Source organism: Phyllostomus discolor, chromosome 1 (assembly GCF_004126475.2).
Source record: "Phyllostomus discolor isolate MPI-MPIP mPhyDis1 chromosome 1, mPhyDis1.pri.v3, whole genome shotgun sequence".
Lineage (NCBI taxonomy): Eukaryota > Metazoa > Chordata > Mammalia > Chiroptera > Phyllostomidae > Phyllostomus > Phyllostomus discolor.
In genome coordinates this window covers 60,641,602-60,664,370 of record NC_040903.2, presented here as the reverse complement: position 1 = coordinate 60,664,370, position 22,769 = coordinate 60,641,602, and the positions used below count along the sequence as shown (strand labels likewise).

At 35.1% G+C, this 22,769-nt stretch overlaps 1 protein-coding gene across 1 annotated transcript in view; it reads right to left on the bottom strand.

Annotated features, from left to right (window-relative positions):
• DNAJC1 (DnaJ heat shock protein family (Hsp40) member C1) overlaps positions 1–22,769 on the bottom strand; it is a 221,264-nt gene that overhangs the window by 99,831 nt on the left and 98,664 nt on the right. Inside the window, exon 7 of the mRNA XM_028505599.2 lies at positions 7,902–7,992. Coding sequence (XP_028361400.1) covers positions 7,902–7,992 — 91 coding nt within the window. The remainder of the gene's footprint in view (positions 1–7,901; positions 7,993–22,769) is intronic.

Below are 22,769 nucleotides of genomic sequence, written 5' to 3'. Positions count from 1 at the left end.
CTACCATGTAAAACTGAAGGAGAAAAAAAGAGCTTCCCAGAAAAAGAAAACACTAAAGGAGTTTGTTAATACCAAACAAGTACTGCAACAAATGTTAAAAGGCTTGCTTGAAGAATCAGAGAGTCCGAATAGACAGATTACACGTAGTGAAATTGAAGTAGTAACCAAAAAACTCCCAACAAAAATCCTGGAAAGGATGGCTTCACAGGTGAATTTTACCAAACATTGTGGGAAGAACAGACACCTCTCCTTCACAAACTATTTTTAAAAATTCAAGAGGAGGGAGAGCTCTCAAGCTCATTTTACAAAGCCAGCATTATCCTAATTCCAAAACCAGATAAAGACACTACAAAAAGAAAATTAAAGGCCAATATCCCTGATGAACATGGATGCTAAAATCCTCAACAAAATATTAACAAATCAAATACAGCAATACATCAAAAACATCATATACCATGATGAAGTGGGATTTATTCCAGAAATGCAATGTTGGTACAACATTAGGAAATGAATAAGTGTGACTCACCACATATATAATATGAAGGATAAAAACCACATGATCATATCAATAGATGCAGAGAAAGCATTTGAAAAATTCCAACACCAGTTTGTGATTAAAAACTCTCAGCAAAGTGAGAATAGAGGGAACACACCTAAACAGAATAAAGGCCATATATGACAAACCCACTGCCAGCATCATACTCAAGAGGCAAAAATAAGTGTTCCTTTTTGTATCAGGAACAAGACAGGGATGTTCACTCTTGGTACTCTTATTCATCATAGTATTGGAAGTCCTAGCCACAACAATCAGATAAGAAAAAGAAATAAAAGTCATCCAAATTGGAAAGGAAGTAGTAAAACTCTTTACTTGCAGGTGACATCATACTGTACATAGAGAACACCAAAGATTCTACCAAGAAACTACTACAACTGATAAATGAATTTAGCAAACTAGCAGGATCAAAATTAACCAGAAATCAGTTGTATTTTTATATGTTGATAATGAACTAAAAGAAAGGGAAATCAAGAAAACAATCCCATTCACAATTCCTCCAAAAAGAATAAAATACCTAGGAATAAATCTAGCCAAGGATGTAAAAGACCTGTACTCAGAAGATTGTAAGACAGTGAAGAAAGCAACTGAATAAGATACAAGTGGAAGCACATACTGTATTCATGGATAGGAAGAATTAACATCATTAAAATGTCCATACTACCCAAAGCAATCTATAGATACAATGTATTTCCTATCAAGATTCCAATGGTGTATTTCACAGAACTTGAATATTCAAAAATTTATAGGGAACCACAAAAGGCCCCACACAGCAACATCGATCCTGAGAAAGAAGAACAAAGTTGGAGGAATCACTCTACCTAATATCAAACTATACTACAATCTCACAGTAATCAAAACAGCATGGTACTGACCTAACAACAGACACATAGATCAATGGAACAGAACAGAGAGCCCAGAAATAAACCCACACCTTTATAGTCTATTAATATTCTACAGGGGAAGCAAGCACATACAATGGGCTAAAGATAGTTTACTCAATAAACGGTATTGGGGAAATTGGACAGATACATGCAGAAAAATAAAACTGGACCAACTTCTTATACCACACACAAGAATAAATACAAAATGGATCACTGACTTAAATGTTAGACCTAAAACCATAAGAACCCTAGAAGAAAATACAAGCAGCAAATCTTGGACATTGCTTATAGCAATGTTTTATTGGATGTATCTCCCCAGGCAAGGGAAACAAAAGAAAAAATAAACAAATGGGACTACATCAAACTAAAAAGCAAAGGAAATCATCAACAGCATAAAAAGACATCCCACAGAATAGGAGAACATATTCACCAATACATTAAAACTCAACACCAAAAAAAACAAACAACCTAACTAAAAAATGGGCAAAGGACCTGAATAGACACTTCTCCAAAGAGAGGATATACAGATGGCCAATAGACCTATGAAAAGATACTCAACGTCACTAAATTTTAGACAAATGCAAATTAAAACTACAGTGAGATACCATCTTACACCTGTCAGAATGGTTATCATCAATACATCAACAAACAACAAGTGCTGGTGAGGATGTGGAGAAAGGGAAATTTTTTTGAACTATTGGTGGAAATGAAGACTGGTGCAGTCACTGTGGAAAGCAGTATGGAGATGCCTCAAAAAATTAAAAATGGATCTGCCTTTTGACCCAATGATCCCAACCTGGGAATATATCAGAAGGAACCTGAAACATTAATTTGAAAGAACATAATCATCCCTATGTTCACTGCAGCATTATTTATAATCACTACGCTATGGAAGCAGCCCAAGTGTCCAACAGTAGATGAATGGATAAAACAATTATGAGACATTTACACGGTGGAACACTATTCAGCCATAAAAAAGAAAATTTTACCCTCTGCAACAGTACACATAAACCTGGAGAACATTATGCTAAGTGAAATAAGCTAGTCAGAGAAAGACAATACCATATGATTTCACTCATATGTGGAGTCTAATGAACAAATGAACTACCAAGTAAAATAGGCACAGACTCAGAGACAAAGAGCAAGCTGACAGCTAGTGGTGGTGAGTTTAGGGGGCGGAGGGATTGAGCAAAGAGGAAAAAGGACTCATGCCCATGAACAACAGTGTGGTGATATCTGGGGGCAGAGAGGTACAAAGGAACTACAAGGTAATGTAAAAAATATGCAATAAAGATTAAATTTTTAAAAATTAAGCAGAAAAGAGCAATACCGTGTTTCTAAATTCATTAATTCATTCAAGAAATATTTACTGAGTACATACCACATGTCTGAAGCATTCTATTCTTTGAGGTTACAGGTATAAACAAGTCAAACAAAAGCATCTGCCTGCATGGAACTTATAAACTGATATATTATTTTATATGAAGTATATTAAACAGGTACATTTCCAAATTGATAAGTAAAATTTTCGTTAAAATCTGACTAGCCATAAGTGTTTATATATTCTATTGATATAAACTTTTTTTAATTATTTCATTTGGAAAATTAAATGACTATTATATTTAGTGCACAGTGCACTATGATTTGAAATATTGAGGGAATTAATAAATTTATATTTTAGTTGATTTTAAAAATCCACACTCTGTTATTTTATAGCAAAGTACCTAGGATATAAACTATTTTTAGGATATTCTTTGCGCCTACATATAAACCCTTGTGACTAGGGTTCTTTTTAGGTTTTCTTATAAATATGGTCCACTAGGTATAGTGTTTCTATTTGGTCATGTTTCCAAATGTACTGGATGGAACTAGTGACTGGTTTATGCCTTTTCATAAGTTATCTCAGTACCTTCCCATCCAGGAGCATCCTATATTACCACAGGAAAAAAATATTCTCGCTTAAAATGGAGCTACCTCTGCCCTATGTCCTTTGTCCTTTCCCTCACCAACCCTTGCTTCAATCTAAATATCCACGCTTACATCTCACTTTTCTCAGGAACCTGAGTTTTCTAAGAAACCAGTCTTCCTTTGCCATAGAGAAGGTGAATGTTTCCCATCCCAAGACCCTAAAAAGGCATATTCTGTCCTCCACCTTTCTGTCGGTTTGGCGTCACTGGGCATGCAATGAGGACCACAAAACACATAAATATGTAATTCATTTTGAAAACTGTGATTTGTGCAGGTATAAAAGAAGTACTTGACAGTAGGATTTTGATTATTTGATTTTGTCTTTGTTCTTACATCATATAAGATACAGAGAAAAAAGTAAAGGGAATGTTAAGTTTTACTTCTATCCTTCCTCCGCCTTTTTATCTATTCAAATTTTTATCTATTTTAGTTTATACAATCAATTTCTTTATAAAATAATGGAAATGTATTTTTTCCATTAATGATATGGAATGTTTCATGATAGTACTTAGAATTAACAATTTTTGGCTTAGAATAAAACTCATTTAATTAGAAAGTATATAAAAGTATTATTAATACTGATAGTCTTATACTTATAAATATTCAACTTGTTTAAAGCAAAACAGAAAATATTAACTAAAATTTTGTAATAAAGGAATAAATGCTAAAAATTTTCCAAGTAGGTATCACTTTTTTCAAAAAGACTTCCCAAAAGAATATTTATTTTTAAGAAATTACCCTTTTCATATATCCCCCTCTAAAATACCATTTTAAATTGCCACACCCTACTCAATGACGTTCCAGGGGAGCTCTCAGAGGATATTGCACAATCTCAATAGTAACACAGACTTGAGGGCAGATTAGCAATTAAGTCTTGAAAAACAGGAAGCATAAAATAGCTATGGCTGATCTGCATGAGATACATTTACTCAATTAAGCAAATGGAAATGTTATTATGAAGTCAGTATTCCAATGATGCTCTTTAAAATGAAGAAAGATAGGGGCAAGTGAAATGCACACTGGGGGATTTGGGGCCTTTATGTATTAATTCTAAAGTATACAATTCAGCGCACTGATGAAGTTAAAATTGATTAAAAGATTCTTTGCATGTAATCATTAGAGACTATATTAAAAAATACATGACAGTTTGACATTATTAACAATAATGTGACTGTACTTTAACATTCTTAATGTTGACACCACTGTCTTTTCTAAATATACCACTAATACCAAAACATGAGTAACAGAAGTCTTATTACTCAGAGCCTAACATGAGTATTGTTTTTAACAGGCTTTCTAGTACTTAGTTTTTCTATTTTGAGTTTCAAGAAATGAAAAGTTAGTGGTGATTTTTCAAACTTTTTAGAAAACTATTACACATTTTTACTGGTACACAGACAGTGATCAGATTTTAAAATTTGTGTTTCTCTACATATTTTTTATTAAGCAATAATAAAAAATAAGAGAATCATTAAATCTGAGAATTGCTACCAAACTTATAGGCAAAACAAAAATATTTGAACAATTTGGAAAATGGTCACAAACTTCAAAAGGAAGTTTTTATATTATGATAAATACTTTAGCCCCTATTTTCAAAGTTGTTTTAGTGTGCATATTTAATCCATTATTATGAGAGAATTTATATATGCCAAAACAAGTGCTTACAAAAACTACATAAAAAAGCTGTGTGTGATAAAATAAATTAAGTTTTAGGGATATAATGTACAGATTGATCACTGTAGTTAATAATGTATTATATATTTGAAAGTTGCTAAGACAATAAATCTTAAAAGTTCTTATCACAAGAAATAACATTTGTAACTATGTGTTACAATATGATGGATGTTAACTAGACTTACTAACATAATGTTACATGTCAACTAAATCTCAGAGGGTTAATTTGATATTTTTCTCTTATAGTAAATGTGATTCCCCCCTTTCTTTTGAACCAGTTTTAAAAGGCTTAGAAAATTTTATGTAATGATTTTACTTAATAAAAATTATATAAAAATGACATTTAGTTTCATTTATTCATTAATTCAATTAATTTAAGTAAAATTATTTCAACAATTGCTATAACATCAGCTTCTATTTCAATCTTAGGTTTAATGTAACAATATTCATTGTTTGTCCACCCTTTCTCCCCAGCACACACATCAGTCAATCTTAATATTTAATCTTCTGTCATCCTAAGATTTCTCCTCTAAATGGAAGACTGCTTTAAATAATTATATGGTTGATCTGAACATTATTTGTATCTGTAGCTGTTACAACTTTTGAATTAAATTATATGCTCCTGAAACAGTGTTCTGTATAGGATAAGTGCACATGACACATTAATATTCACAGCATTACATTAATTCATATATTCATTCACTCATCCCTTTACTAAACATTCACTATGTGCCAGGACCCTGTTCAATTCTGCAGACACAAAGATTAAAAAGAAACATTCCTTGTTCTAAAGTTTCCCAGACATCTGAAGGATTCTAATAGGGAAAAAACAAAACAAAACAAAACAAAACAATACCTAAACATCACCATGTTCTAATCCTCAGAAGCTGGAAATACTTTACTTTACATGGGAAAAGGGACTTTGCAAATGTGATTAAGGCTGAACACCTTGAGATTATACCAAATTATCTGAGGTGGTCTGATCTAATCACCTGGGCCCTTACAAGCAGAGAACCTTTCCCAGTATGCTCAGACAGAGTTGTGACATCAGAAGAACAGTAAGAGAGATGAAACATTGTTGACTTCAAAGATGGAGCAAGGAGGCCGGGACCCAAGGAATGTGGGAGAACTCTAGAAGCTGGAAAAGGAATGCAGGCAGCTCTGCTTGATAAATCTTGACTTTAGCCCAGTGAGTTCCATGTTGGACTTCTGACCCACACAACTGTCAGATAATAAACTTATGTTTAAGCCAATTAATTTGTGGCCATTTGTTAGAGGAGCAACAGAAAACTAATACTGGGATTAACTAGTTGAACTTTTTATTTTTTAACAGGTCAGGAAACTAAAATTCTCAAAGGCACACATTAAGTAGTAGCAATGAACTTTTGGATTTGAATGGGACATAACTCATCTCTCTTTTTAAAATTAATTAATTAATTAATTAATTAATAGAGTAAGGAAGGAAGAAAGGGAGGGAAAGAAGCATTGATGCAAGAGAGAAACACTGACCAGTCTCCTGTTGCACATGGCCCAAGCAGGGACCAAACCTGCAACCCAGGCATGTACCCTGACTGGGGTCCAACCAATGACCTTTTGGTTTGAAGGACGATGCTGAACAATCTGAGCCACACTAGTCAGGGCTAATTCTTCTCTTTTCTTAAACCATGGTCTGGTGTCAGGGTGAAGGCAGAAAGCTAGGACTTTCAGTATATGAAGGGAAATAGCTACCACCATATTTCTATAAATTGAATGTGTGAATTGACTATGTGGTATACTAATACTACAGTTGCTCTACTGCAGTTTGATTGGGCCAAATTACCATTATATACTGCAGAATAGCTTTTACCATATACTCTCAAAAAGCACAAAAATTGTTTTGTAAAACTATGCATGCTGTCTTGTATATCCACTTACAGGTGTAAAGTGACCAAGTATTAATTATCTTTGCATTGTCTTGTGTGCCCGGATTGGTGCCATGTACACCATGCACTTCTCTAGGAATCTCAGTCTGTGGAGGGAATGAAGTCTGAACCAAAAACACTCATTTGGAATTTTTAAAAGATTAAAGATTTCATCTCTGTGAATTCAGTCGACAAGTACTTACTGAGTACCTACTATGTACCAGGGACTCTTTAAGGTACTTGGATAGAAACTATGTGCCTCATTAAACTTACATTCTATTGGGGGAACCAGATGGTAAACAAAATTAATAAATAAGTTAATGCTAAGTAGTATTAAATGCTCTGAACAAAAATAAAAGAATGTAAAGGGACAAAGTGTATATGTGTGAGAAAGATGGAGATATGGGAAATTAGATGAAAAGACCAGGGCTGGAAAAAATGCCTTTTATGTTCCACTTTTCCTAAAATCAGCAGTAACTGTCTTTAGCATTCAATGGAAGACTTTAACATACTGATAATTTAGTCAAGGTTTTTTATTTCTATAACAGTAATACAAATGAAACAAAGACTTTCAAAACAAAAAGTATTGATTTTCCAGGTTTGTCACTTACTACTGTAGACTTGGCACAAACTACCAATAACAATTACACCACTAGAGTATTTTAGGACTTTCTAGATTCTGGATGCTTCCTAGACTTAAGGAACATGTTGATTTTATCTTTCTGATATTAAACTGTGGGTGGCTCAGTAATTACTAATATAGTACTTTCCACATATAATACATTAAATACAAGTAACTCTATTTAGAGAGTGGCAAAGAAAGCACAGAAAATTTAATTACTACTGAATTTATGGGAAAATCCAAACTTAAAAATCAGTTTTATGATTTTGTTAACACATAAGATAATGTTTAAAACTCACTTTGAAGTGTTTCAAGTTCAGCGCTAGTCAATGCATCTTCCTTTTCCTTCATTCTTGTTTCTTTATATTTAGCATAAAACTGCCCAGCATCCTTAAAAAAGAAGTCACAAATAAATTAACATAAAAGTTAGTTTGCTTTGAGGAGTTTTCCACATAACTTCATTTTATAGCACTACATTATTTAAGAACTATTCTTCCTTTATGTTTATATTGTCAAATTTTATGATGAACAGAAGAAGCTACATAAATCCTTCTCTACAATTTTGCTCTCTTAGAGAGCTGATTAAAGCAAGACACTGCACGAGTGTAAATTTAAATATTTTCTCTCAGTCATGGAAGGGAAAGATCCTATTCCTGTTTTCTTCCATTGTGTACTTTCTCAATACTGTGTATTACATGGAAAGAGAGCAGAAAAAGACACTTGTTTAACTGAATTAAATTATTTGGTATAGTAAATTGTATTACTGTACTAACATTATTTTCATATTAGTCCTTTAGCTCTGAAAATTTTTCAAAATTATATGCAAATCTGATTATTGAACCTATATGATCATCTAGATAAAAGTGAAAGTTGTCATTCCTACTTCTACTACTCTTAGACACCAGTTCCTACCATGGAGGGTTGAGAACTGAGAACACAAGCTGTATACAGATGCTTAGGTATCAAGATATAGTGACTAAAGTCTCAAGAAGAGCAATATAGGAATGACTCAGCAGAGCAATGAAAAAAGGCGAGGCCTTCAGTAATCACAGACATGGACATAAACAAGGTGATAATCTAGGCATATGAAGCTCCTGACAATGAAGAAAACAAAAACATCATTTTCACCACCCCTTGACTCCAACTTCTTCTATTCTACAGCAATACTACCTGCAGCTGCCAGGCCACACTGTGCTGTGCTTCCACGTCTGTGTGTATGTTTTGCCCTCCAGCTATAATATTATGCTCCCCTGACATTATTCTGAAGAACTCGTATTCATCCTAAAAACCCTATTCAAGCATCACCTCTTTTGCAAAGCTTTCTGACCTTCCCTAACACATTAATCTCTCTTGTATATTGCTAATGATTAAAACTCACTTTTATGATTGCTTTAATCATACTATATTCTTTTCTAGAAAATGAGACATTTAAGAGAGGAGTACTTATATGCCCAGAGCAGAGTATCTGGCATAAAGCAGGCATTCAATAATGCTCATTGAACTAGATTTAATTAAAGAAAGAAATGAAGAGCTTGATCACTGACTGATGTGGAATAAGAAGAGATGTATCAAGGTTAACTCTAGAGTAAGGATTTTCAACCAGTGTGGTGCAAGACTTTTTAAAACATGCAATACCTGAGAATATATTGAGTCGGGGGGCTGACCTATTTTCCCTTAGACTATCAAATAAAAAAAGACAACAGCTGACACAATAGCTGCCCTGTGTGAATGAATCAAAATTATACCAGACTGGCAAAAAATACAGGTAATTTTACCAATTTATGTGTGCCATGAGATGAAAAAGGTTGAAAATTGTTCCTCTAGGGTAACTTCCTAGGTTTTAAGATTCCCCGAGTGGATAAATCATAGATCCACATGAGAGGGTTTTATTTCTGTAGAAAATAAAGGAACCTAATCAATCCTTAGCTCTACCTCCACCTGGATGTAAATGTATAAACACAAACTCTAGGATAAAATTATCTCTTTGCATCTAGACCATCCAACTTAAAGCTTTCTTCTGGGGTCTCTGTTACTAGGGGTTACAGCAGAACTCTTCACCTCATAATGAATTAGAGAAATAGGATATTTCTAATATCATTAAATCAATATATTAAGATGTATCTCTTATCTTTGCATTCCCACTCTTATGATCCTATCTCATTTCTACTAGGATTCCCACAAGGCTCACGCCAGCTGAATAATGGTGTTAATTTGAGGGCACAGAAAATCATGCACCCAATGAACTCGGTTTCCCATGCCCATATATACTTTAAATTTTAACACAGTTTTGGAGTAAGGTTTTATGGTTCCTTAACATTTCCTATGCCCCTAAAAAAATTCAACCCTAGAATGGTAGTATTTTATGTTAAACCATCAGTCATTTATTCCTTGGTGTAAATGAATCAATGAGCATATCAGCTTCTTTCCTGAGAGTAGTTTTTAATAGTAGGGAAAGAAAAGGTCAGAAGATATTGGCTCCATTAGGGGAGTAGGAAAGGTGACAACATGTAAGAAGAGAAGGGCACAGATAAGTAACTTATGAGATGTGAAAGACACTAGACTGAGTAAGAGGACAGATTTTGGAGCCAGACTATGTGGATTAGGATCACAGTTTTGGAGGATCTAAGATTGTGGCAGAATGAGTAGATGTTACACTCACCTCTTCCCAGGACCAAGCAGGAATTACAACAAATATATAGAATAATCACCCTGAGTAACCAACTGAAGACTAGCTGAAGAGAAGTCCTATAACCAAGGACTTTACAGAAGAAGCCATATCAAGACTGGTAGAAAGGGCAGAGAGGCAAGAAGGGCTGGCCACACTCTCACAAGCAGTAGCTGAGATTCTGGAGGGATTTTTCAGCTGCATAATTTTCACTGAGAAGTGAGGGGTCTCAACCCCAAGGTGGACTCCTCAGGCCAGAACACCAAGGCAAGGAACAGCCACCAATAAAACATCTGGCTGTGAAAATTACCTGGGATTCTGTCCACCAGGGAAAGAGAGAAGTCCACTAGAGTACCATCTTAACAGGCCAAAGCACAAAATCTCGATCACAGCCACTTACCCTCGGCTCTGGTGGAGAGAGGACAGAGTAGATCAGAGTCACATGAGAACAGACTGAACTTTGTGGCTCTGGAAAGTGAGGTGAAGAGACAGCTGCCAGGATCCCTGAACTGAGTTCTTCAACCATACCATAGACACCATCTTTCTTGGCTGGAGCACCTCCACCCATATGGCTTTGGCCTGGGAGAATGCAATAGCCCCACCCTATGGACTCCCTCTCACCCCACCCTGTGGAGTTGATGTCCTGCGGAGGAATCAGCTGCCTTGGCTGGGGTGTAGGGGTCTGAGCAGACTCAGGGGGTATCAGTGACCAGATTGTGCAGCAGTCATTCCACTTACTTTCCTGTCAACCTGATTGGTGTCTCCCCTTTTTGGGAGATCTGCTGGTCCCACCCTCCTGACTTCAGTGGCTCTGACCTGCCCCGGAGGTCTGGGCAGAAACCAGGACAGGCTGAGTTGCACTGTTCTGGAGCTGCAGCCACTCCCATGACTTGCCTCTGGGTCTGGCACCTTCCCATTTTGATATCCAATAATTCCACACTCCAAACTGCTGGTAGGCCACCCTGCTGAAATCAGGCTCCACGAAGAATCTAAGACAGACTGAGTTGTGTGCTGTAAAATGGGTGACATTTTCCCCTCACATGCCCAACCGGTGCACAGCCCTCCATTCACACAGCCAAATCTTGGTCCCTTTGAGCCTGATAAATTCTGCTGGGTTTGCCCTGACAACTCCCTGAGATCCCACCATACCACAAAGATGTGCAAGCACCCAGAAGGTGTCAGCTAGATATTCTACCCTGGGACATTTGCTGAGTGGCTCAGGCCAAGCATGGCACCAAGTTTGAATTTGTGTCAGTCTCATGAATACTACTCACGCATACCTGGTGACTCACTGAAAACATATTCCATGCAACTCAAGTACCATGAGAGGCTCCTTCTGTGACTGAGCCTAACAGGCAACTGGCAGGTGGAAGCAGATGGAAGCAGATCTCCCTTGGGACTTTTGCTGAACTGTTGCCAAGCCCATTACTATTAAAAGCCAGCTTTGGTGCAAAGCTTGGTCTTTTCTGGGTATACTCAGGAACAGCAGAGGTAGCCAGTAACTGTGGATCAGTCTGTGGCTCCAAAAAGATTGCCCAGGGTCAGTCATATGTAGTGTTGGATAGCAGTCTGCACCAGGAGACCCCAGAATCAGCACACTCAGAAGCCAGCTTCTGGAAATATCAGAGCAGAATCCCATTAGCTTCGCAAGCAGCATGTCCAAAGGAAGATCTTGGCAGGTACCAGACCCTGCTGAGGCAAATTCTGCTTCATGTGGTCAGCACCTGCACAGCACCTCATACATTGTGGTCACTGTTGATCCTCAAAGTCAGCCAACTTAAAGGTCAACATGATGAAAGAATGGACCAACAGCAATCAAGACTCATTTACAACAGGAGGGGCCATATAACCAACAAAATAGACATTCCTAGAGCACTCAGTTCAGTCAATCAAGGAGACTGAGCCACTGGGTCGCATAGTACACCTACTACATAAGGTTACCCTACCAAGAGTGGGAGTCATAGCAGATCTACCTAATACACACACACACACACACACACACACGACAGCCAAAATGAGACAAAGAAACATGACCGAAATGAAGAAACAGAACACTCCAGAAATATAGCAAAATGAAATGGAGGCAAGCAATTTAATAGCTATAGTGTTAAAAAAAAAAAGGTTATAAACATGGTCAAGGAATTTAGAACTACAAGGAACTTAGTGAGAACTATAACAGCATGAAAAAGGACACAGAAACCACACAAAAAAAGTCGCAAATGAAGAATACAATATCTGAAATAAAGAATACACTGTAAGGAATAAATGTAGGTTGGATGAACCACAGGACTGAATCAGAGATTTGGAAGACAAGGTAACAGAAAACAATCAGAGCAGCAAAAAGAAAAAGGAATTGAGAATAGTTTAAGGGAAATTTGGTTTTACAACATAGAGCATAATACCATCTACATCATAGGAGTATCAGAAGGAGGAGAGAGCGAGGAAGATATTGAGAACCTATTTGAAGAAACAATGACTAAAAACTTTCTTAACCTGGTGAAAGAAAAAGACATACATACAAGTCCAGGAAATGCTAAAATCCCAAACAAGATAAACTCAAAGAGGCTCTCACCAAGACACATCAAAATTAAAACCACAAAGCTTAAAGACGAGGAAAGAATCTTAAAAGTAGCAAGAGAAAAACAGTTACCTACCAAGTAGCTCCCATAAGACTGTCATCTGATTTCTCAACAGAAACATTTCAGGCCAGAAGGGACTGGCATTAAATATTCAAAGTGATGAAACACTAAAACCTAAAGCCAAGACTACATTGCTTGGCAAGACTATCATTTAGAACTGGAGGAGAAATAAAAAACTTCCCAGACAAGAAAAAGATAAATGAGTTCATTACAACCAAACCATTATTACAAGAAATGCTAAAAGGACTTTTTGAAAAAAAAAAAAAAAAAAAGGAAGATAGAAGGAGAAAGAGAAGGAGAAAAGAAGAGGAGGAGGGGGAAAATGTGAACAATAAAATGGTACCAAATATATTACATTTAAAAAATGAACAGAACATTTTGATGCTTGCCAGATGGGAGGGGACTTGGATAAAAAAGGTGAAGGGATTAAGAAGTATACATTTATAATAACAGAAAAATCATGTTGATGTAAAATACAGCATAAGGAATATAGTCAATAATATTCTAATAACTATTTACGGTAGCAGATGGGCATGAGGTTTATCAGGATGATCACTTAGTAAGTTATGCAATGTTTAATTACTGTGGTACACAACTAAAACTAATTTAATACTGTATATCAACTGTAATTGAAAAATAAAATAATTGAAAGAAGAAAATGGAGGAGGAGAAATATAGTTAAAAGAGTAAAATAGCAATAAATATGTATATATCAATAATCACTTTAAATGTCAATGGCTTAAATGTTCCAATCAAAAGACACAGGGCAGCTGAATAAATAAGAAAAGAAGACCCACATATATGCTATCTACAAGACCTACCTCAGAACAATACACACAAACTAAAAGTAAATGGATGGAAAAAATATTTCATGCAAATGGAAAGGAAAAACAAAAGGCTAAGGTAGCAATATTTATTTCTGACCAAATGACTTTAAAACAAAGACTATTATAAGAGACAAAGAAGGACACTACATCATGATAAAAAGAGTAATCCAACAAGAGGATATAATCCTTCTAAACATTTATACATACAATATAGGAGCACCTAAATATAAAGCAAATCTTGATGGACATAAAGGGAAAGATCGACAGTAAGGAGTCACTGCAGAAGGTTTTAGTACCCCTCTGACATCAATGGATAGATCTTTCAGACAGAAAATCAACAAATAAACAGGGGTCTTAAATTCCACACTAGATCAGGTAGATTTGATATCTTCAGAGCATTTCATCCTAAAGCCTACATTCTTTTCAAGTGCACATGGAACATTTTCTAGGGTAATCTACATGTTAGGATACAAAACAAGTCTCAATAAATTTAAAAAGATTGAAATCATTTCAAGTATGTTCTCTGAACATAATGTAAATGAAATTAGAAATCAATCACAAGAAACAAATAATGTGTAAAACAAACACATGGAAGCTCAATAACATGTTACTAAACAATGAAAGGGTTAACAATGACATCAAAGAAAAAATTAAAACATACCTTGAAGCAAGTGAATATGAGAATGCAATTATCCAAAATGCAGGGGACATAGTGAAAGCAGTCCTATGCAGGAAATTCATAGCATTACAGGCCTACCTCAAGAAACAAGAAAAATCTCAAAAAAAAAAAAATCTATGTTACACTTAAAGGAACTAGAAATATAAAAACAAAGTCCAAAGTGAGTTAAAGCAAGGAAATAATAAAGATCAGAGTAAAAATAAACAAAATAGAGTCTGAAATTAGTCTATACAAAAGATCAATGAAAGCAAGAGCTGGTTCATTGAAAAAATAAAGATTGACAAACCTTTAACCACACTAATCATAAACATAAGAGAGAGGATGCAAATAAATAAAATTAAAAATGAAACAGAAGTAACAACTGACACCAAAGAAATATATAAGGGATTATAAGAAAATATTACAAACTATGTGCCAACAAATTGAACAACCAGGATGAAATGCATATAAATTCCTAGACACATACAATCTTCTAAAACTGAACCAGGAGAAAGCAGAATATATGAATAGACAAACTACAACTAATGAAATTGAAGGAGTAGTCAAAAAACTGCTAAAAAACAAAAGCCCTAAACCAGATGGCTTCACAGGTAAATTTTATCAAACATTCAAAGCACACCTGTCCATTTCAAAATATTCCAAAAAATTCAAGAAGTGGGAAGACTCTCAAACTCACTGTACCGGGCCAATATCATCTTAATTTGAAATCAGATCAAGACACTTCAAAAAACGAAAATTACAGGCCAATATCCCTGATAAACATAAATGCTAAAATCCTAAACAATATATTAGCAAACTGGATTTAGCTATACATTAAAAAATTCATACACTGTGATCAAATGGGATTTATTCCAGGAGTGCAAGGTTGGTTCAATATCTACAAATCAATAAATGTGATACATCACACAAACAAAATGAAGGATAAAAAACACAGGATCATATTAATAGATGCAATAAAAGCATTTGATAAAATCTAGCACCTATTTAGGATAAAAAAATCTCAGCAAAGTGGGATAAGAAGGAAAATACCTTAATAGGATAAAGGCCATATACCACAAACCAAGTGCCAACATCGTACTATAGGCAAAAACTCAAAATGTTTTCCTTAAGATCAGGAACAATATAGGGATGTCTTCATTCACCACTCTTATTCAAGATAGTATTGGAAGTCCTATCCTCAGCAATCAGACAAGAAGAAATAAAAGGCATCCAAATTGAAAAGGAAGAAATAAAACTGTCATTATTTACAGATGACATTATACTGTATATAGAGAACCCCGAATATTTTACCACAAAACTACTAGAACTGATAAATGAATCCAGTAAAGTATTGGGATACAAAATAAATATCCAGAAATGAGTTGCATTTCCATACATCAATAATAAACTATCAGATAAGAAAACTAAAAAAACAATCCTGTTTACAATTGCATCAGAAAAAATACCACCTAGGAATAAATTTAACCAAGGATATGAAAGACCTCTACTCAGAAAATTATAAGACCAGAGAAATACATTGAAGAAGGTACAAGTAACTGGAAGAAGTATCATGATCATGGATGGGAAGAATTAACATTGTTGAAATGTCCACACTACCCAAAGGAATCTGTAGATTCGACACAATTCCTATCAAGATATCAAAGTCATATTTCACAGAACTAGAACAAATATTCCACACATCTATATGTAACAATAAATGATCCTGAATAGCCACAGCAATCCTGAGAAAAAAGAACAAAGTTGGAGGAATCACGCTACCTGATATCAAACTATACTATTAAGACCACTGTAATCAAAATAGCATGGTACTGGCATATAAACACTGAGGAGGCCTGAAATAAAGTTACACCTTTATGTAAATTTGACAAAGGAGGCAAGAACATACAATGGGGTAAAAACAGTCTATTCAATAAATGGTGTTGGGAAAGTTGGACAGCTTTGGTACAGAAAAATGAAACTAGACTACTTTCTTATACCACACACAAGAATAAACACAATATGGATTGAAGAGTTAAATATAAGATTCGAAATCATAAAAATTCTGGAAGAGAACACAGGCAGTAAAATCTTGGACACTTCTCATAACAATCTATTTTCTGCTGTGTCTCCTGAGGCAAGAGGAACAAAAGAAGAATAAACAAATGGGACTACATCAAACTAAAACATTTATGCACAGCAAAGGAAACCATCAACAAAATGTAAAGACAATCCACTCATAGTGGAACATACTCACCAATGAGATACACTGGATAAGGGGTTAACATCCAAAGTTTATAAAGAACTTTAAAACTCAATATCGAGAAAACATACAATCTAATTAAAAAATGGGCAAAGGACCTGAATAGATAATTCTCCAGAAAAAGGACATACGGATGGCCAATAGACATAGGAAAAGACGCTCAATGTCATTCATCATTAGAGAAGTGCAAAGAAAACCACAATGGGATATCACTTCACACTTATCAGAATGGCTATCATCAATATCAACAAATAACAAGCATTTGCCAGGATGTGAAGAAAAGGGAACCCTCGAGCACTGTTGGTGGGAATGCAGATGCTGCAGCCACTGTGGAATGCAATATGGAGATACCATAATAACTAAAAATGGAACTGCCTTTTGATCTAGGAATTCCACTTTTGAGGATAAATCTGAAGAAACCCAAAACACTAGGTCAAAAGAATATATGCTCCCTTATGTTCACTGCAGCATTATTTACAATAGCTAAGATCTGGAAGCAGCCCAAGTGTCCCTCAGTAGAGTGGATAAAAAAGCTGTAGTACATTTACACAACGGAATACTACTCAGCTGTAAAAAGAAGGAAATCCTGCCCAGGACAGTGTGGTTCAGTTGGAGAGTTGTCCTGTAAACCAAAAGATCGTGACTTTGATTCCTAGTCAGGGCACATGCCAGATTTGTGGATTCAGTACCCCTTCATGTGACATATGAGATGTTTCCTCACATCAATAATTTTCTCCCTCTCTCTCTCTCTCCCTCTGTCTAAAAATCAATAAGCATGTCACTTATTCATTTTGGGTGAGGATAAAAAAAAACTGAAGGAACTCTGACCCTTTGCAACAGCATGGATAGGCCTGGAGAGTATCATGCTAAGTGGAGTATGCCAGCCACAGAAAGACAAATACCACATGATTTCTCTTATATGTGGGATCTAATGAACAAAATAAACCAAGAAAACTGACTGCCAGCTGTCAGACAAGGGGTGGAGGATTCTAGGTGAAAATGTGAGGAGATTAAGCAAAAAGAGAAAAAAAAAAAACACCTCATAGAGGCAGACAACAGTACAGCTATCCTAGAGGGAAAGGAGGACAAGAGGTAAAGGGGGCTAAATGGCATTGGAAGGAAACTTGACTTTGGGAAGTAAACACACAATAGACAGATAATTTATTACAGAATTGTACACTTGAAACTTATATAATTTTATTAACCAATGTCACCACAACATATAAAAAATATCTGAGCTTTGTCATCTTATTAGCTGTGTGACACTCAGCAAATTAACTCACTTCTCTGTGGCTGAATTTTCTCATCCAATAAATTGGTATATTAAAAGTAATTAACTCGTAAAGTTTTTGTAATGGTTAAATGTGTTAACATATAGGAAATACCTTGAATAGATCTTGCATACAGTTAAGCCTTAAAGGTGTTAACTATTATTATTACTTCATCATTTTGCCCAGAATCTTACACTCCACCACAAAATACTACATCAAAATTCTGCTTCATACTACATCAAAATTCTTCCTGCCAAACCTTCTTGCTTTTATAACTTCCCTTCACCTGCACCCTCTTTACCTCAATGCAAAAAACCTTTTCCTGGGTAATAGAAATCTCTTTCTAGTGGTCCTACCAAATTTGAACATTTCTTTGCTAATGTTTCTTCTTCCTGCTATATCCAACACAAAATTCCACTAAAATTCCTCTTTGAGATATTCTTTAGGTCCAAAACAACACTTATCTGAAGATTGTAATATACCCAATCACCTACACCTATTCCATCTAATTCCAGGTGTTTTAATACATTCCCTAGTGTCACTCACTGTTGTAGACAAAGAATTCCATCTTCCTTTTATTCCATTTGTAAGCATTTACTTAAATGTTCCTCATGCTTTTTCTTTCCTTCATATCTTATTTGTTTTTCAAATTGTAATTATAATATGTCCATTCCAGGAAGCACTGCTCCTTTAATAAACCTATGATCTCAAATAACTCTACCGTACTCAACAAACTCTACATTGTCCCAACTATCTTTGTGTACAGTTTGCCATACCACACTTTAAGATACACTGACAAACTGGAAGACTTTAAAAAGAAAGTGATCAAATGGTGAGGCAGTTTGACACTCTATTTAATAGAGATGAGAAGATTAGAGGTAATCTGATTACTATCATAGCATATCTTTAGGGTCCTTACAGAAAAGAATAAATTACTACATATGGTTCCAGAGAGGAACACTTTGATTTTGGATAAATATAAAGAACTTTCTGATAATTAAAATTACCTGAAAGTGAAATAAATTGACTTAGGAAGTAATATTCAAGAGGAGACCAGGTAGCTATTCTTTAAGTAATATTCTAGGGGGGATTCATGGAATCAAAATGAGTTGAATAGGAGAAGTTGTTTTCAATTTTTTTCCCTCCCATTCTTCAGGAGGAGCTAATTCACATGAATACCATTGTTAAGTAGAGGTAACAAACACAAAGCACCATTCTGAGACCAGAATACAGCCCAGTACCTAGTTTACTTACACAGGGAATTGTACAGGGTGGAACAAAAGTAGGTTCACAGTTGTTCGTAAAAAATTTACAATAATTAATAAACAGTAACACGGGAATAAACTGTGTTTGTGTACTCACAACTATAGACCTACGTTTGACCCACCCTGTCGATTTCTTGCGAATGTAAACTTCTCATCCATCTTTGTAGACACTGCTTGACAAATAACAGAAGACTTAATAAATATTCAATGAATTAATGCTTATTTTAATATATCAGGGCTCTGGACTACCTAGTTTTATCTCCTTAATACTGTATTAAAACTATGAGTTTACATTGCTCCAAACAGAAGAGTTCCTGTCCTCAAGGAGCTATAATCATTATGGATGAAACATGAGCAAAATTTTTTATTAAATTTTAACACTTAACAAAATTTTTGAAGGGTTCAAAGCCTAGACAAGGAAACTGATTTTATAAGAACTATGGCTAACTTAAAGAACTTATTACGTTTTGGGTGTTCTTTGTATGTAATTATAGAGTATGGGTTCCTATACAAGAAGATATTAAACAGCTATATTTATTTTTTCTTATTTATTGAACCACTATTGTATGTATGGTACTTAGAATGTATGAGATTATATGATAAGACAAGCAGTTGTCCTTAAAGCATATGTAAAAGTAACTATGAATATTAACCAAAATATGGAATATACACTACATGAGAACAAGAATTTTTGGCTTTAAGATTAAAAAATTTCCTCCCCCCCAGGGCCTAGAAGAGTACCTGGCACATAGTAAGCACTCAATAAATATTTGTTGAATGCATTATTGGAAGAGAGAGTGGTGCTCACCAACATTCTATCTGTTTCCCCACATTTCTTGTCCTCTTGAGATTAGGTGGGGTCATGGGACTAGTTCTGGATGGGCTGTGGATGGAAATATCATGTGTCATTTCAAATTGAAGCATTGAAAAACTTGTGCAATCCTTCAGCTCTCTACTTGTGCCATAGTGAGCAAAGAGGCCACATGTTCCAGAGGGGTACAGCTAGAAGACGATGGAGACATCACTGTTTTGAGTCCCTGAATGGCTAGTGAGAACAGAATGTCATCTTTCCTACCAATTAGTGATAGATTAATGGCATAAACTAGACAAATATTTTAAGCCACTGGAATTTCAAGATGATCTCTCCCTTGCCATAGTCTTATCAGTCTATCCTGATTATAAAACAAATAGTTATGAAGTTAGTACAGAGAATATGCAGTGGAAGTTTTCAGTTGGCCAGGTCAGGGAAGGCTTCATAATGATGACAATTTAAGTCTTGAAGATGCAATATTTCCAAGGTTAGTGAGCTGTGAGATGAAGGATATCTATATCATAAACTTTTAACATTACTGACATAATTCATTTAAGTGATAAAATAATGTACCGAGCTGGCATTGTTTGTCATGTTTTGAACTGCTTTAACTTCTCCCTATAAACTTCAAAATATTAAACAATGCAAGGCAAATTTAGGAGGAAGGGGACTGATCTAGAATAGTAGGAGAAGGAAAATACTACTGCTTGCCCTAACGGCAATGAGAGGCATGAAAGAGCTCTAAGAAGTAGCTGCAAAAGCGATGGAGGATGCTCCATTTCTTTTCTTTTTTCTTTCTGACTGTTTGACAGCGCAAATCTCTTTTGTTTGGCTTTTACATATAACCTTCAACACAGGAAAATATCAAGTACATTTCTGAAAATTTGCCCATAAAAGTCATTTGCTCTGTATCAAATTGTGTTCTCCCACTGACTTATACAATAATCTCAAAATTACATCTACTGTATAATAAAATTATAGTGAGAACACAGGAAAACTTTAAAATTCTGTATTTTGACTAAGAATCCAATTTTTGTACAGAACTATAATAACACTAAATTTACAAGAAATAAACAAAAACAAAAAAAACAGAAAACCAGAAGTTACGCTTTCTTCTTCCTGGGACACTAAAATTTAAGAAAATGCAAGGCCTTAAACCTACTTTTTTCATTCTGTCAAGAGACAGAAAAGACTGTATTAGTTTTCTGTTCAGCCCAATCCAATGTAAGAATTCTTTTACAACTTCTGATAGGCAGTTTAAGATTGGACAGCTTATTCACTCACTATAAACCTAGTTACCCAACTAGTTATTTTGCTATTGGGAAATGTATTCTTACATGGCTTTTATTCTTTTAATACTTATTTTCATCTGCTTTATGTTTCTTTCTACCATTAACTAGTTATTTTACTTTGAGCAAATTGCCTCACCAATCTGAGTCCTAAGTACTCGCTACCTAACATTTTGTGTGTTTTTTACCTTTTTTATATTTAGCAATAATCTATAAAACTCTAGTTTATGTTCTGTTCTTGGGACTCTGAGTAATTGCTTCTTGTACCCTCACTGAAGAGGGTAGAAAGAATGAAATCTTTGCCTTAATGTTGCGAAGCCTTTTCAATTTTCCTGTATCCCTTTGTCTTTCTGCAGCAGTAGAGTTTCAGCCTTATAAAGCTTAAGGGCTTTTCCATCCTTTATCATTTGTTCACATATTTCCTACGTAGCATATGTTCAGCTGCAAAGTTAAAAAAATTTTTTTAGAGTACTAAAATTAAGCATCCTCATCCCATGGAAAATACGTGTTTAACTCTGAGTAGGGCAGGCAATTCAGCTTGCTACAAATGCCTACTAGCCTTTTAGAAGCCCTTTCCCCTGCTAATTAGCTGTGAATGTTTTGTTTATTTGGTTTCTGACAGGGTCTCAGGAAGCAGAAGCAAAGGAGCTGGAAAGGAAAGGCCCTGACTGTACAGAGGGTGACCCCCAGGCTTGTCCACATTTGTTTCTATGGAAGAAACTTCTGGGGAGGGAGGATGCTTCTTAAATATAGTATTCCCTTTGCTCTTAGGCAACTTTTACTTTATTTTTTAAGGTAAAAGCCATGGCACTACACAGAAGATTCCTCTACTTTCTCAGACACAGCTCCTTAGGCAACCTATAAATCCTGATGGGGGTGGGGCTACACATGCTGGAAATTTTCTGCAATAATTTTTATTTTAACTGTGTTCGTGTAAGATTAGCTTGGTAGTGAAAAAAGATGGGACTAGGATTCAACAATGGAAAAAATTTACAACTTTAGGTAAAGCACACCTAAAGGACATTTATATTTTATCGATTATGTTGCTGAGAAACAAAAAAGCACAGGTAGAGAGAAACATGAATGGTGAATTCCCAGAGAAACAAACTACAAAGTAAATAAATTCTGAATACTTACTTAAGACCTGTTTCATGTTAGAAAATGTAGAGAACTGAACAAACTATGATTTAGATTGGCAAATCACCTGGAACATTTGGCACTTACTGATTTTGTATGAGAAACTAATGGTATTAACAATCTAAATTATTATGGGCTCAAATATGTGAGACTCCAACTCAAATAGACAATGAAAAATAAACTAGGTTTTAAGAGTTAAATTGAAAATATGCACATAACATCGGTTACGGTTCCTAAATTGCTTGCTACTTTCATGGCTATGAATATGTTTCAGAACATATATGATCAATTTTAAAATATCCAAGGACAGTTTAGAAATTAGAAAAATTTCTTGGGGTTACAGGC